This window comes from Aureobasidium melanogenum (genome assembly GCF_000721775.1).
Source record: "Aureobasidium melanogenum CBS 110374 unplaced genomic scaffold scaffold_4, whole genome shotgun sequence".
NCBI classification, from domain to species: Eukaryota; Fungi; Ascomycota; class Dothideomycetes; order Dothideales; family Saccotheciaceae; genus Aureobasidium; species Aureobasidium melanogenum.
Genome location: NW_024470056.1, coordinates 585,502 through 599,814, shown reverse-complemented (window position 1 = coordinate 599,814; position 14,313 = coordinate 585,502). Strand labels below are relative to the sequence as shown.

The window sequence follows — 14,313 nt, the reverse complement described above, 5'->3', positions numbered from 1 at the left end:
AAAATGCTTGGTGGGATATGCAGAGGAGGCATATGGCTGCCAGTGAGACGCGCGGCGTCGCAGGCGTGTCTAGACGATGGGTGCTGCAGGTGATGAAAACCGGTTTGGTCGCGTCGATGTAAGTACAACACAGCGAAGAACGTTTGAAGAACGTTTGGGAGGTTGGGGTGCGAATCATGTCCAAGACAAGTCATGCCGACGAGGAGAACAAAACCTGAATAAGCACCTCTTGAACAGAGCCGGCGGCCCGATTTTCAACGAGATGCTGCGATAATCTGCAAAGCAAACACAAAATCGACCTCGTATGAACGACCTTGTGCTAACTGGAAAGCGAAAGATGATAGGCAAAATGGGTGCCTGAGCAATAAAACCACAGCATCGTGACGTTTCGACAAATACGTTCCAATCATCAGGGTGCAGGCCGCCCTAATTGCATCGTTGTTATCTTGTGATGATAATAGCGTGGGAGCCGCATATCGAACGAACTACAGCACTATTTTGGTGAAGATGAAGAGTTGGTCATATAGAACCAATCCTCTGGTCAAGTCCACAGGGCCCCAAACGCACATCACTGACCAAGGAGAAAAAAGGAGAGTCAACAGAACAGAGTTAGCTCAGATCCAGACTTCCGGGCGCACAACGCTGGGATCTCCCGCTAGCCGGATTGTTTCACTTCACCTTGCAGGGGGCGTGCGCCTGCAGCAGCGCATGTTGCAAGATTGCCATTGGTTGAGACACGCATTGCAAGATGTTGCGCGGTCGTGAGACGGTGAGCGGCGGTCATCGAATGGTGAAGCGGTACGTGTTTGAAGACGAGAGTTGTGGATTTTCAAGTCATCGAGGGATGTATGTCCTTTTGCTCGATGGCAGACGTTCCGCGGACAAGAGTGAAACGGGCGCCAAGCTCTCGAGGCAATGCCATGATGATGCTCTTTTTGGTTCACAGGGGTTCCCTTTAGGGTAAGGGATATGGGGAACAGCTGGGTTTGGGGGGAAGCTAAGTCTGCTTTTGTCACAGGTTAAAGCACTGGTTGTCACAGGTTAAATCGTACAGAGGCCGTCTCGCTTGCCCTCTTTCTTCAACGTAGATTTAGCAGACGTCGTCCGCCGTGCCCCTCGCGCGTGGCTGTCAACCCTTTTGAATTGACCCAGACTGACCGATTTTTCCCGGCGTCTTTTTGTCTCTTGTTGCAACTGCCTAGGTATCCATCGTTGCGCCCACCTCATTCCCGCCGGGCTTGCTTCTCGTTCCCCCAAAGCTCGACTCGCTCTTCCCAGCAATTGTGCCAATACTCGTATCCTAGCCGCCTGTCCGATAACCAGCGCTTGCAAGGGAAACGCTGACTGCCGATCGCCGCATCTCTTCCGTCAATAGTGTGTGCCCTCGAGTCCACTGGTCGTGATCCTCTTCTGACCCTGCAGCTGCCCGTCAATTGACATTATTATCAACATCATCGTCGTCGCCGCTTCCTCTGCTCGGCACCATGACGACCATTGTTGCCGCTCCTGCTGCTCACGCTGTTCCCCGAGACCAAGGTCTTTCCAGCCTTGCCCATCTCGCTGCCTCTGCTCCACCAATGGCGACCAGAACCACTCCTCCAGGTACTAACGCGCCTGCTTCAACCGAGCACTCTCCCAGATCTGCTCCTAGGCACAGTGTTGAGGACAACGTCTCTCCCAAAAGGTATGCCTGCTCCTCTCTGACTCTGACCCTGAATCTGTGTGCTCATCTATATCGACAGTGCTCGCGCTGCTGGATTGCGATCCGTTACAAAGATCAAGAAGGAGCCACCAACGTCGCCCAACCCCTCAGCAAAACCTCGACCGAGACGACTCGACCTGTCGGTTCACGGAGCGACTGGTCGTGGCCCCCAGACTGCCCGGCCGGCACCTTTGACAGCCAGAGACTCGGCAGGGCTCGCTATTCACGACCTCGGAGTTGCATGCCTGTCGCCAGGCTTCCAGACCCAAGACCCAACCATGCGCTCGCAGCTCCAACGCAGTCTAGACGTGAGGGAGCAACAACGCCAGATTATAGAAGCGCGCCAGAAGGGCGTGAAGCCTCCAGTTGATGCTACTGGCGCGGGCCCTGGTGCCGAATCAGCACAATTTGGCGTGCCTCAAAGGACACCCTCAACATCGCGTAGAAAGGGTCCTCCACCCGGCTTGTCAATTACCGCTCCCTCGGCTGCCACCTTTTCAAACGAGCGTGTCATCCAGTCCGCTCCATTGCACCATTCTTTCACAGGCTTGCGCCCACATGCTCACCAGCCTAGTGGTCTTAGCCAGACGAGCCATATTCACCATGTTCCTGCCACACAGACAGCCAACCGTCTCCCTCCAATCTCGGACGTTTTCGCTCACGATAGCCTTCAAGCTCCTCCTTCAGCTCGCCCGCCAACCGCCATGTTCGCGACTGGTCACTCCCCCAGCATCGGTCCTCCCCCTCTTCAGAGTCCGGGTATGATGCAGCAGCAACAGCAGCATCAGCAGCAACAACAACAGCAGCCGCACCGGGAGCAACACCAGCACAGCCAGGGACCGCTCACAGGACGCGGTAGAGAGTTCAAGAGCGCAGAAGAAGCCGTACAAGAAATGTCTCGTGGGCGTGAAGATCTGCTGCCTAAAATCGTCCACTATGGTGGCGCACAACCTCCCACGCCTCCGTCGCCCATGCCTTCGAGTCAGCAAGCTCAACATCCCGGTCACCCGCAACCGTATCCTCCACCCCAACAGCGCCAATCGCCTCACGCCTCGGGAGCCGCAAGGGTAGACGCCCTTAGGTCAGAGCACAGCCAATCTCAGATGGCTGGCAGAAGACGCCCTCGCGACGAATATGAGCGCGAACACGGCAGTCCGCTGGGACAACAAGAAGCCAAACGAGCCACATATCATCCTGATGCCAGCGCCGATTGGCGTTCGGGCATGAGCAATCAAGAAAAGAGAGATGAATTCCTACGCTTGTGCTCGCGCGCGTGGGACCTGTTCCATTCATGATTACGATTGTGGGTGACGACTACGTGGGCAAAGGCATTTCAAAGTTTCTATTTGCATATCATCGACATTTGTGCACGCCATTTATATCATCATTTTTGACGGCTGGATCATTTATTTCTAACATGCACGGAATTTTCATGGGTAGAGGAGTTGAAGGCGGAAAAGATGGAAGTATACATGTCTTTCCTTTCGTACTGTGATTAGGGAAAGGTTTCTGGAGTGGCTTTGGTTCGCGGTTTTCTGTTGCGTCTGTCTTGCAATGGTCCGATTTCATGACGACCTCGATTTTGATGTTTTGTCTGTTCCCTCACTATATCCTCTTCGCTTCTTTCTTACATTTCAAACTGGTGGAATGTCCTTTTTACATCTTTTGTTCTTTCACGAGCCGAAGCCAGACGGCCAGATGCATCAACATCCTTACCGTCTAATACTAATGCTCCATCTTTATCAACCAACATTCTCTTCGTCATCTTCGACGATCTCTCGACCTCCTTGGTTTTGGTGGCACAAGGTGAAGAATGTCTATAAATGGAAGATCCAGCCCCCAAAGTGTTACGGAATATGCCAAATATGGGTCAATCGTCATGGATTTCAACGCAACCCGAGACCATGTTTCGGCGTGCATGCAAGATATGTCACAAATGCACGTCAGCAATTCTGGTAATGTGGAAACGCCATGGCATGTAGCATACGGCCTGAAGAGAGAGCTGGTGCTTAAATCTCCTTGAGGCTTGTTCCAGGCTTGTTCCATTTGGTTTCCAGGATCGCCTGGGACCCATAAGGATCAAGCACTACCCCTGCAGTCTGCACGACTTCTATTGCTTTAGAGTAAGGACGTGCTTCCCCAGGTGGTTGGGGGAGACGATGACATGGCCTGAGGGGGCCGGAAATGGCAGTGAATGGGCTTTCCTGTCAGAGTACCGGGAATTAGCACAAGACTGGGCAGGTGTCCTTCTCAAGGCTTTTGGTGCGACTCTGCGGCGTCTGGAGCGGGGGTTCGTAGGCTGTCTGTGTTGGCTTCTTCGATGTCGCATGTCTCATGGTCGGCATCCGCATGGTGCTGGTCATGATTGGTTTCGGCGTCTTCGATTTCGACCTCGCTACCATGGTCGAGCTTGCGATACTTTCTCCTGGCCTTTTTGTTCTTGCTTGCCTTTTTCTTCTTTTCTCTCTCAGCTTTCAGAGCAGCGCGACTCTGATGTCCGACGAGCAAAAGCTCGACCCTCTCGGCCAGTATGCGGCGTGCAATCTTGCGATTCTGAGTCCTCGAGCGGGTCTCCTGGCATTTTATGACGAGGCCAGTGGGCAGGTGTTTCAGCTGTACTGCCGAAGAAGTTTTGTTGATCTTTTGGCCACCGGGACCGGTGCCTTTGAGGAAAGCTTCGGTGATGTCGGTCTCGAGGATGGTGGGTCGTGGTGGAAGTGGCTTTTGAGAAAGCGTAGTTGTGGTTGTGGTGAAGAAGGCACGTGGTGTAGATGGGCGAGTGAATCGTACAGGCCTCGTTGAGCCGAACAGGCGACGTAGCAGTAGCATTGGACTCTGAAGAGTGATGGCTTCTGCTAGAAGTGGCTACTCTAAATTTGAGGAAAGAACGACCAACAGACGGACGTCATGGCAAGCGCGAATGAGCGGCGGTGGGCTGGGCGGGGCCGGGGCTCGGATGTCGAGTCCCGGACCGGCGCTTCTCCTGAAGTCAAAGGGTCCAAACCAAACAACTGCATCTTTCATCTCGGTACTTTTGCTCACCCTGCACTTTTTGCGCCCTTTTTTGCCCTTGTCGTCTTCCGTCCTCGTCGTTGGTCAGTCGCGACTTCTTGCCTCTACTCCGACACCAATTGCGCCCAAGTCTGCCGCCTGTGTTCCCGGCAGCCCTGCGAATCATCGAATAAACACAGCGTACTCGACCACGATTGCATGTTCGCTTCCACGTTCACCGACTCTCAATTCATTCAACAAGCACCATCATGTTGTCCGCACCCATCAGTCTCCCCACTGTCTTTGTTGGCGCCGCTGTCATCTTCCTCTTCGCCCTCGCTCTATACCCTTCCTCACTGTTGCGCTGGTTCCAACGCAAGCGCTATCAATATGAAGTCACTTTCTCGCTCTACATGTTGACCCCTACTGAGAAGTTCATCTTCAGTGAGTTCAGCTTCTGCTCTGTGCCGACGACAGACCATTGTTAATCGGATCCCAATTCTAGACTCCATCCTCTTCCTCTTCCTCGCCATGGTCTCGATCGCCGTTGCACTGTATCTGCCCCGTCATGTCAGCATCATTGCCCATTGCGCTTATTACTACGTCTCGGGCGATCTGCTGAAGAATGGCACGACAACTGGCGTCTTGGGCACCACGGCCGATATCTTGACACCGACTACTGTTGCCGAAGCTGTTGGTAGTGCTTAAACGCCATCACGCCTTATATCTGCGCCAGCTGCGTCTCCCCAAGCTTTTTGGGCTTTCTTCGAATACGGCTTTTTAATTAACGACACTACTAGACGGGTGCTTTGAAAAAAACACGCGAGTCCGTCCTTAGGTTTACATTCTGGCAAGGATAACGGAGTCTAACGATCACATCCTGTCTTGTCCACCTTATATACACGCTCGTCCTCTCGTAATACATGAATAGAAGGAAAACTCGGACTGGACAATCGTGCACGGCGTGAAGAGAACATGATAGCGTTACAAGCCCGATGCAGAAAGGGGCTGAGCTCAACGTGCGCATGTCAGTCTACTTGATGTTTTGGACATAGATATACAAGTAGTTGTGGCTGGCTTCTTTCAATAATTTGGTGGTCTGAAATCTTGGACTCCTGGCTGGGAGAGAACTGCGATATCAAGACCTCTTCCGAGCCTGTCTTTCGATGAGACTGTAGGTTTTGAGAAATACCGTCGTCTATGATGACTATTTAGATGGCCATCAAGTCCAAGTCGAATTGATTTCTTGTTGGTTTTCCAATCTCATATGCCAAAATAGACAGGTCTTGGTAATGAACCAGTAGACGCCATCTTTTGAGGCTATCTTCAACATGCTCGGTTCCCTGCACAGGCCCCACGGCGATGCCATGAATTCCGGCTTTGGGTCGATGCCCAGCTTCTTCCTGGCTCGGCAGAGGTAGAATGTGATCTACCCGATATCCATAAATGCGTTTTTCTATTCGTGCTTTGTCGAGCGATGCTTGGTTGATTTCAACCTTTTCATAGTCGAGCATGCGAGTAACGGTCTGTGTAAGAGACAAAATCGCAACGCGACCCTTTTGTGTCGCAATGACCACAACTCCTAGACTCGGGATTTGTGCATACATGTTGATGCGGCCGAATTTGCCGGATCCGGTCTCGAAGGGAACAGGTACTTGTTGCTGGAATACACGTCTTGTAGATGGCATAGGCAAGTGGTCCCAGGCCTTGCCGCTCGGTGCTGGTTGGTAGAGGTAGATGTCCTTGAACGAGAGCTGTAGTATAGGACATGGAAGATCGCCACACATACTGTCACCACGTCTGAATCGAGCTGCGGGCCTACAAAACAGGATAAGCAACCAATTGCCAAAGGTTGAAGGCAGACTTACTTTGGTTTTTCGATCTGACAGATGGTTCCATCTCGCCTGGTGAAAGCAACATGGGTGTCCTCAGCAGAATCGTAGCCGTTCTCGTAACTGTCGTCGCTATCCCACGGGTCGTCCATCTCATCGCTCTCCTCTGTTTCTTGTCCTTGCTCTTCTTGCCCTTCCTCTGCTTCTTCTTGCTCCTCTTCCTCACTATTTCTGTCGGCATCCGCGTTGGTCCGTCCGACGGAATGTCTACTCGAGAACGCATGGTTCCTATGTCGCGGTAGCTCTAGAGGATGGGCAAAATTGCCGTTCCTCACTTCGACTGGACGTCCCACATCTTTAAAAGGACGACGGACGTGATGGATACAGTCCACCGTCTTTCCTAGATCCCAAATAGCATTGTCTTTTTCATTCTCTAGATCCAAACCAGCGTGATTGGCAAGGACACCCAACGCTTCCTCGATCGTGGTCGTAGTCCGGAAAGCAAGTGGATCGAGGAACAACAGACCCCAGACTCCATTGCGATCGTCGAACCTATCTCTGGGTACCTGAAAAATAGGAGGGCTGAGAGCGGTGTTGACGAGTTGGTTCAACTGTAGGCTGTGTACATCCCACGCGGCGACTTGTCCAAGAAGATCCGCTGTCAAAAGCCATCTACCAGCAGGATCGTGTCCAGTATTGCAAAAGCAGATATCCGGCAAGTTGTGTGTTCCCCCCGAATGAGCCAATATACGCACATCATTTCGACGTCTATCATTCGGTGGGATCACTCCGCTCATGCCGTAATAATAGACCTCGTCTTCGTCAGGAACTTCATCGTCGTCATCTGGAGCACCATCGGTAAGAGCAAAGGTGAAGACTGTGGTGGCATGTGTGTTGGCGCTCACAGCAATCATGCGGGCCGTACTGTGTATAGCCAATCCCCAAGCACTTAATCCCACACTTCTGTGAAAGAATGGCTTGATGTCGGTAGACAAGACGTCGAGAGTGCTATCATAATAGGCTCGCTTCTCGATAGCGCTATATATGTGCCGCGTGTAGTACGCTTCAACGTCGCCATCATCTCGAACAACAGCAACCACTTCCTCGCTACCTAGTGGCTGCACCAGTAGTTTGTTGATGGCGCGAGTGCCGTAACCTGCGTAGTGTCCGTAAAGTCTTTGCTCTTCGGGAGTTTTTGACTTTGGGTCTGTGTGTATTATCAGGAGTGGTTCCTGCTCAATCCTCTGAGATGGAAATTGTGGCTCATAGACATAGATGTTGTCAACATAGGCAACAAAATAGAGGTTGTAGACATGAGAAAGACCGGTCTGGTCGATTCATGAGCGATAAGTCTTGTCGCATCCTGGTCATATTACGCACCGCGTTGCATGGGACCTTGAATGATCCCGATGATAGCTCGGAGCATGCTGGCACTTTGTCATCACGCCTCCTGTTGTGCGGGAACCGATCTTTGAAGAATTGCGCCCCTGTGACAGCGAGGCTGACCTCTTTGAAAGGTCTACCTTGCGACATGTTGGTCAATTAAGTGACATGGCGCGCCATGAACCAAAGAAATGAAGATCGATTTAAGCGCCGAGCTGGCGAATGAATTCGGAGCAGGTGATATGGCTTTGGCGGCAGTGTGCCGGTGAGCGAATGGAAAGCCTGAGTACTGATTGAGCAGGTCGTCTTCGGATGTCTCGCTCGCAATTAGACCACAGTGACAGGTCGTCTGGCCTGCTCTGCTGATGACAGTCGTCGGGTCGATGGATGCTCGAGATTTCGTTAATCGCTGTTGCTGACACAGCCGTATAGTGTTGGCAACGCCAAAAGGCCGTCCTACTTGCGCCCAACGCGGCAAAGCATCATCCTTCCCATCCAGCTTCATAGGACTATGTTTCCCACAGCCAATAGTTCGCCTCTCGGACTGCCAGCGCCAGGCTCAAGCCACAAAGCTCCGACCCCCTGCAAGACATCAATATCGCTGCTTGCAGACTCTCACCCAGACCGGCTGATTCGTTGCACATAATCAGGCACCTTCAACGTTTCAACCCACTGTGCATGTAGCGGCTGTGGCCGCACTTGGATAGACCCGTCCTCTCGCAGCAACGTAAGTGATTTAAGGGATCGACCATATCGTACAACATGAATTGTACTAGCCGTACTGTAGCTCTCTCACCGGCCTTGAACTCCGCCAACCATTGGTGCATCCGTTGCTTTGTCGGAGTCGGACCCGGCCTACCATGTGCATATGTCGTGTCGAATGTTATAGACGCGTCTGACCACAAATATTTCCAGAGGCGCAGAGCTCGTCATCGTACATGCATCACGATTACTCCTGGTGCCATGGCTTGCTTGTCTGGCCATCGGCATAACGGATCGACTCTGGCAGCATAGCGTCCGATTTCGTTCCCATTTTGTGACATGTTGAAAAATACACTCGCTAACTTACATGTACTTTTGGCCCCATGCGTCTAACGAGTGGGATCAGACCATTCCTTCCGAGCAGCTAGAGCATTAGGTATATTTCTACGTGGAGTAATTCTCTAACTTAACTTGACATAGACATGATCGTAATCCTGCGTTTCATTTGCGAGGCCCGGGATCTCTGCTCCTGCTTGCTCCCTGGCCTGCAGCGAAGCATGGTCGACCGACCATCATCTCATCTCAGCCACACTTGCCAGATGTCACCTACCAAAGCCAACAAGCGAGCGATGTAGGCTGTCTGTTCACAGTGCATTCGACGCATGAATCGTTGCCCGAGCAGAGTTTCCCAGCCGGCCTAGCAATACTACGAGCCGTTATGCTACTAGGCGAGCATGTAGATGATGTCGAGACTTTGCCCAAATTCTAGCTTATAAGTAAGTCCTTCGAAACCTCCTCTTGTCATCCTCTCTGTGCTCTTCGCGATATCATTGTACTTCTCAAAATCGAAACTCTATCTCGTCTTGATGAGATAACGTTGGATACTCTCCAAGCCTCAATGACCCTGACTTGTCATCATCAAAGTACCGATTTCAGTCGCAACCATGACTGACATCAAACCAACATCGACGTGTACAACTGTCGAGATCCATCCTTCGAGCGTCCGCTTCATGCAATCTTCTTCATCCAGCCTGCATACACTCAACACCCTTCCTACAGATCGATTCATCGTTCTGTTCACACCAGCAATACCTTCGACTGATAGTCAAGAAGATCCTTTCGAATGCTTTGGCCGTTCTCTCAGCAAGTGGCACTCTCGAATTCGACATGTGCCATTTGTTGCAAAAGTCGGTCTAACAGACCTTCATGTTGCGTGGATACGAAAAGCGGGAGCTGTTGTCGTTGTCAATTGCGACCCAGCACTATTGATTGACACCAAAACGAACAACAACATGCCTTGTCAAGCCAAGTTCGCCACCCAAGCAGAGAACATACTGCACAATGTTCGTGGCGGGTCGCAAGTGCCGCTATCCGGTGTCTACATCAGCCCTTGCTCTGCATCGCCAACAAACACTAGTGGGTACGACAATGTGGTCGTGTGCTCTTCATACTCGGAGGCAATCATGGAGAAAGCCGCGTCCATGTTGATGTCCCAATAGATGCTCGAGACCCGAAGACATGGTTAAGACGTGCTTAGGAGCTGCAACTTCGCCTTCGCAAGCTCATCACAGATCTATGATTGGTGGGGTGAAGATGAAGTGCCCGTATTGAGGTTGCGACACCACGTAATGATTAACTACAGGGACTTTTGTGTCGTATTGGGGATAGTGGTCAACGGCTCAGCATGCCATTGTTTGTGAGTTGGCAGAATACCATGGTCTATTCGCAGTACATCGCCTAATCCTACCTGCGCATTGATCTGCGTTAGCTTATGAACGAACACTCATTACTTTGGTAAACGTAACAGAATATCTCCCCTCCGTGAAGTTTCCTTTTTATGGAATCGTCGTCGCGAACTTTTCCCTGCTGTATGTATGTGTGTTGGCTCGCAGTACTCTAGCTGCAGGAATGGGTAATTCTAGACTCACCTATGCCATTCTCTCATGCGAACCCCTCTTTGGTCTCGACGAATCTCATGCTGTTCCAGAGATCGATGATAAGCAAAGAAGCATGCAGACATGCGCATATGCGGGTCTGTCGAAGTGCATGCAGGCCAACGAAAGCAACATGCATATCAAATTGGCAAGCACAGACGAGCGAAGAGAAGCAGACACCTACGGCGCCCACTCCGACGCCGAGGAGAAGATATAGCAGAGATCAACATCAACGCCTCTTTATTTCTTCGTTTCGAGGAATTAAATCGCGCGCAAGCTTGGTATCCGTGAATTTCATCTGTTCATATGCGATTGACTGCGAGTCATGGCATGCACGGCAGACCCGCTCGTTACGTTCCAGCGAGTCCAGCCAAGGAGAAAGGCGAAGACGGATTCTGGGAGGTTCGTTCGTCGAGCGGTTGCGAAGGCCTGCCTTGCAGAGAGGAAAACATGTTGGATTGTGAGTAATCGACTTTGATGAAGGATCATCACTCACCTTCTACAACAGGTTGCAACACATTCGAAGACTAGACCGCATCTCCGAACGGCGCTAATCATTGCGCTTGACAGGCTGACTATAATTGTCCGTCAGTATAGTAATCACACTGTCATGGTTCCCGGCATCTCATCTCAGGTGATTGTATGGGCGGCACCACCTATGATACTCTGCATGCGTGGTACTTGGTTCGACAAATGTTTTCGGGCGCAATCCTGGGTTCATTCAAGTTACTTTACGTTTTGGCTTGGTGTACCGGGATGCTGTATATTTCGTGGCGCTCTATGTGTAGCTTCTAAACCGCCTCAATATCTATTCATGACGTCGCAATTCCAGACCCTCTCGGGCCTAGACATCATTTAGCACGCCGTAACCATTCAGTCGGTATTTGGGCACGCTGCATGACGTCGGAGCCCCGTCTTCACGGGGGCGCGAAGATGAGCGGTATGTTGTACGATGCGAGGACAAGAGTTGTGCTGAATGAGCTTGCTGAAACAGTGCCTCCTAGGGTTGGTTAGGTGGCCTTGCAGTAGAGGAGAATGCTAGTGGCCGGAGACTCATTTCTGGTCCCAGTTCAGCTTCATCCTCCCCTCAGTGTTCTGGTAGTTCTTCAGCTCTTGCACACATTGCTCGCCAGTCTTGGCCTCAATCATGATGCTGGAGTTGTTGTTGGCGATAAAGCCGCTCTTGACGGCATTGCGGACCCATTGCAGCAGGCCATCGTAATAACCCTCGACGTTGAAGATGACAACACCGCGCGCGTGGATGCCCAGCTGGTTCCAAGTTGTGACCTCCATAAGCTCTTCCATGGTACCGTAACCACCGCTCAAAGCGACGAAGCCGCCACCGTCGCCGCCGTCGATAACCTCACGGGCCATGGCTTGCTTGCGCGTGTGCATGTCTGCGACTACAGTGGTTCGACCAAAGGTTGACTCGTCGATGACAGAGTCCAGGGGAGCGCCTTCCTTGTAGTCGCGTTCGTATTTGACGAGAGCTTCGGGGATGATACCGTGGACAGCGTCGGGACCAGCCAACGAGACAAGGGTCTTTGCGACTTCGCCCATGATGCCGACGGTGCCGCCGCCGTAGACCAGCTTCATGTTGTTTTGGTGGAGAGCGTTTGCCAGTTCGCGGGCGGCAGCGAGGTGAGCGGGGGAATTGCCTCCAGAGGCACCACAGCTGTACAGAGAGAGTCAGGAATGGGCGCGAGGGGGTCCTTAGGAGACACTACCTACAAGACGCAGACAACTGGCTTGTTTGAAGTGGCGGACGAGGGGGTTACTGCCTGCCCTGCCTTGGGTTCCATCTTGGCGTTGATGGCCATGTTGCTGCTTATGAGGGAGTGCGGGTGCGCGTGTAGGTGAGTGATGTATGAGAGACGAAGAAAGAGAAGAGAGTCAAGAAGGAGAGAGTGGACGACAAGTTGATGTTGAGGCTAGGACTCCCTCAGGACAGTATTGGACATTAGCACATGTTTACGATCATTGGCGCATGGTCATTCGGCCCCAGCTTTTCAACGGTCAAAGCATCAGTGATTGAGATAAGGTACCGTGGCCATGCTCTCCAGCGCTCGAGAGAATTACGATCCTTTGATGGGGTGGAGACTGACGGACGAGCGTGATACTCTGGGATATACAATACAAACATGATTCGAGAGATGAGAGGGCAATGTGCAAGAGACTCGGCCAAGGCAGCAAATGGGCCATTCGGGTCATGACGACTGTGACGCACAGGACAATCCTTCTCCGGATCTGCGGAGTCGCCCGCCGCAGGAACGACCGACATGTTTGATTCTTGCGCTTTCTCGATTTGGCCTGACCACATCCATCACACTGTAGCGCATCTCAACCATGGCTCAGAGTTGGGACTACATTGCCAAAATCGTCTCGCTCGGCGATTCCGGTTGTGGAAAGTCCAGTGTACGTCGTCGTCCATTGTCTTATCCCCATGGCCAGCACTAACTCGGGCTCGCCCGTTGCAGCTCACCATAAGACTGTGCGAAGGACGCTTCTCTCCTCACCACGATGTGACCATCGGAGTCGAGTTTGGCAGCCGTATTGTACCTGTCGGTCCGCCCGCTTCCTTGGCCCTCAATGTGAATAACCCCTCCGCCGATGCCACTCCTGCCGAAACACCATCCAACCAAGACTCGCAAATCCAGAAGCACATGAAACTATCACTATGGGACACTGCTGGTCAAGAGACATACAAATCAATCACGCGATCCTACTTCAGAGGTGCTAGCGGTGCTTTGTTGGTATTTGACATCACTCGCCGCGCAACCTTCGACTCCGTCACGGCATGGTTGAATGATCTTCGCCAGATAGCAGAGGAGAATATCATCGTAGTCCTCGTTGGTAACAAGAGCGATCTCGCTCCTGCATCGACCGTTTCCGAAGGTAGCGCTTCCGAGAACAAGCGTCAAGTCACGCAGGAAGAGGCCGAGGCATGGTGCAAAGAGAACAAGGTCATGCAATATGTCGAGACCTCGGCAAAAAGTGGCGAGAACGTCGAGAGAGCATTCCGTGAGGTTGCTGAGAGGATATACCAAAACATTGAAGCCGGCAAATACGACTTGAATGACAGGCGATCCGGCGTCAAAGGTCCCGGTGCATCTTCTGGTGCCAACACTGCGAGAACCATTAATTTGGGTATGAACGATGCTGCTTCCGTACAAAAACGTGCCAAGCAGGGCGCATGTTGCTGATACTCTTGTACTTTTGGCGTTTGAGGGCTCAATACCACTAAGCATAGCGGGCGTTAAAGGCATGGATGGCCAAAAAGGTCTCTGGATATTCTTTGACATACAACTTCACTTCTGTTCAATGACTCGCACGCATCTAACAAGGAGCACAACCATTTACAGATCAGACACGTGTCCAGAGAGTGCCAACTCAATGGCGCCTCTCCATGGACCTGCTCCTTTTCTAAATGTTATTATGCCTTTTTGTATGCAAGAAGTTTTTCGTCTTCTCACTCTGATCCATCGAGCAGGAGGCTGCGGAGACGTAGCAGATCCATATGACCTACAGTCTTCTGCACCAACTTACTGCATGAACAACGTTTTTGGCATAGGTATGCGAAGTGATGACAAAAAGGAACCAACGTAGAGCGCTCTAGCAGCGTGACAAGCCGCTGCAACTGATGGCTGACAGGACAAAAAGAAGCTCTCCATCAGGGAATCGAACCCTGGTCTCCCGCGCTTGACGAGATTTTACTCTTGACAAGCGGAAATCATGACCACTAGACCAATGAAGATAAACCAGCTTAGCT

At 51.8% G+C, this 14,313-nt stretch overlaps 7 protein-coding genes across 7 annotated transcripts; 4 read left to right on the top strand and 3 right to left on the bottom strand.

The window, feature by feature from the left end:
- Window positions 1-1,484: 1,484 nt before the first annotated feature.
- Window positions 1,485-2,997, top strand: M437DRAFT_42283 (uncharacterized protein; the record flags this gene model as incomplete). The annotated part of the gene is made up of 2 exons (XM_041020539.1): window positions 1,485-1,684; window positions 1,743-2,997. 2 exons carry the CDS (start codon window positions 1,485-1,487, stop codon window positions 2,995-2,997), a joined length of 1,455 nt encoding a protein of 484 aa, XP_040882268.1.
- A 955-nt stretch (window positions 2,998-3,952) lies between these two features.
- M437DRAFT_73181 (uncharacterized protein) lies at window positions 3,953-4,531 on the bottom strand (the record flags this gene model as incomplete). Its single annotated transcript, XM_041025983.1, has 1 exon — window positions 3,953-4,531. One exon carries the CDS (start codon window positions 4,529-4,531, stop codon window positions 3,953-3,955), a length of 579 nt encoding a protein of 192 aa, XP_040882267.1.
- A 512-nt stretch (window positions 4,532-5,043) lies between these two features.
- On the top strand, window positions 5,044-5,308 carry M437DRAFT_15764 (uncharacterized protein; the record flags this gene model as incomplete). The annotated part of the gene is made up of 2 exons (XM_041018827.1): window positions 5,044-5,137; window positions 5,199-5,308. Coding segments are annotated over 2 exons (204 nt in total), but the record flags the coding sequence as incomplete, so codon positions are not given.
- A 596-nt stretch (window positions 5,309-5,904) lies between these two features.
- On the bottom strand, window positions 5,905-8,058 carry M437DRAFT_42739 (uncharacterized protein; the record flags this gene model as incomplete). Its single annotated transcript, XM_041020625.1, has 3 exons — window positions 5,905-6,511; window positions 6,562-7,853; window positions 7,906-8,058. The coding sequence occupies 3 exons, from the start codon at window positions 8,056-8,058 to the stop codon at window positions 5,905-5,907; spliced, it is 2,052 nt and encodes a 683-aa protein (XP_040882265.1).
- A 1,496-nt stretch (window positions 8,059-9,554) lies between these two features.
- Window positions 9,555-10,109, top strand: M437DRAFT_42091 (uncharacterized protein; the record flags this gene model as incomplete). The annotated part of the gene is made up of 1 exon (XM_041020507.1): window positions 9,555-10,109. The coding sequence occupies one exon, from the start codon at window positions 9,555-9,557 to the stop codon at window positions 10,107-10,109; it is 555 nt and encodes a 184-aa protein (XP_040882264.1).
- Window positions 10,110-11,597: 1,488 nt separating this feature from the next.
- M437DRAFT_43157 (lysine decarboxylase-like protein-like protein) lies at window positions 11,598-12,346 on the bottom strand (the record flags this gene model as incomplete). Its single annotated transcript, XM_041020694.1, has 2 exons — window positions 11,598-12,219; window positions 12,276-12,346. 2 exons carry the CDS (start codon window positions 12,344-12,346, stop codon window positions 11,598-11,600), a joined length of 693 nt encoding a protein of 230 aa, XP_040882263.1.
- A 544-nt stretch (window positions 12,347-12,890) lies between these two features.
- Window positions 12,891-13,747, top strand: M437DRAFT_82213 (ras-domain-containing protein; the record flags this gene model as incomplete). The annotated part of the gene is made up of 2 exons (XM_041027710.1): window positions 12,891-12,959; window positions 13,022-13,747. The coding sequence occupies 2 exons, from the start codon at window positions 12,891-12,893 to the stop codon at window positions 13,745-13,747; spliced, it is 795 nt and encodes a 264-aa protein (XP_040882262.1).
- Between the last annotated feature and the right edge of the window lie 566 nt (window positions 13,748-14,313).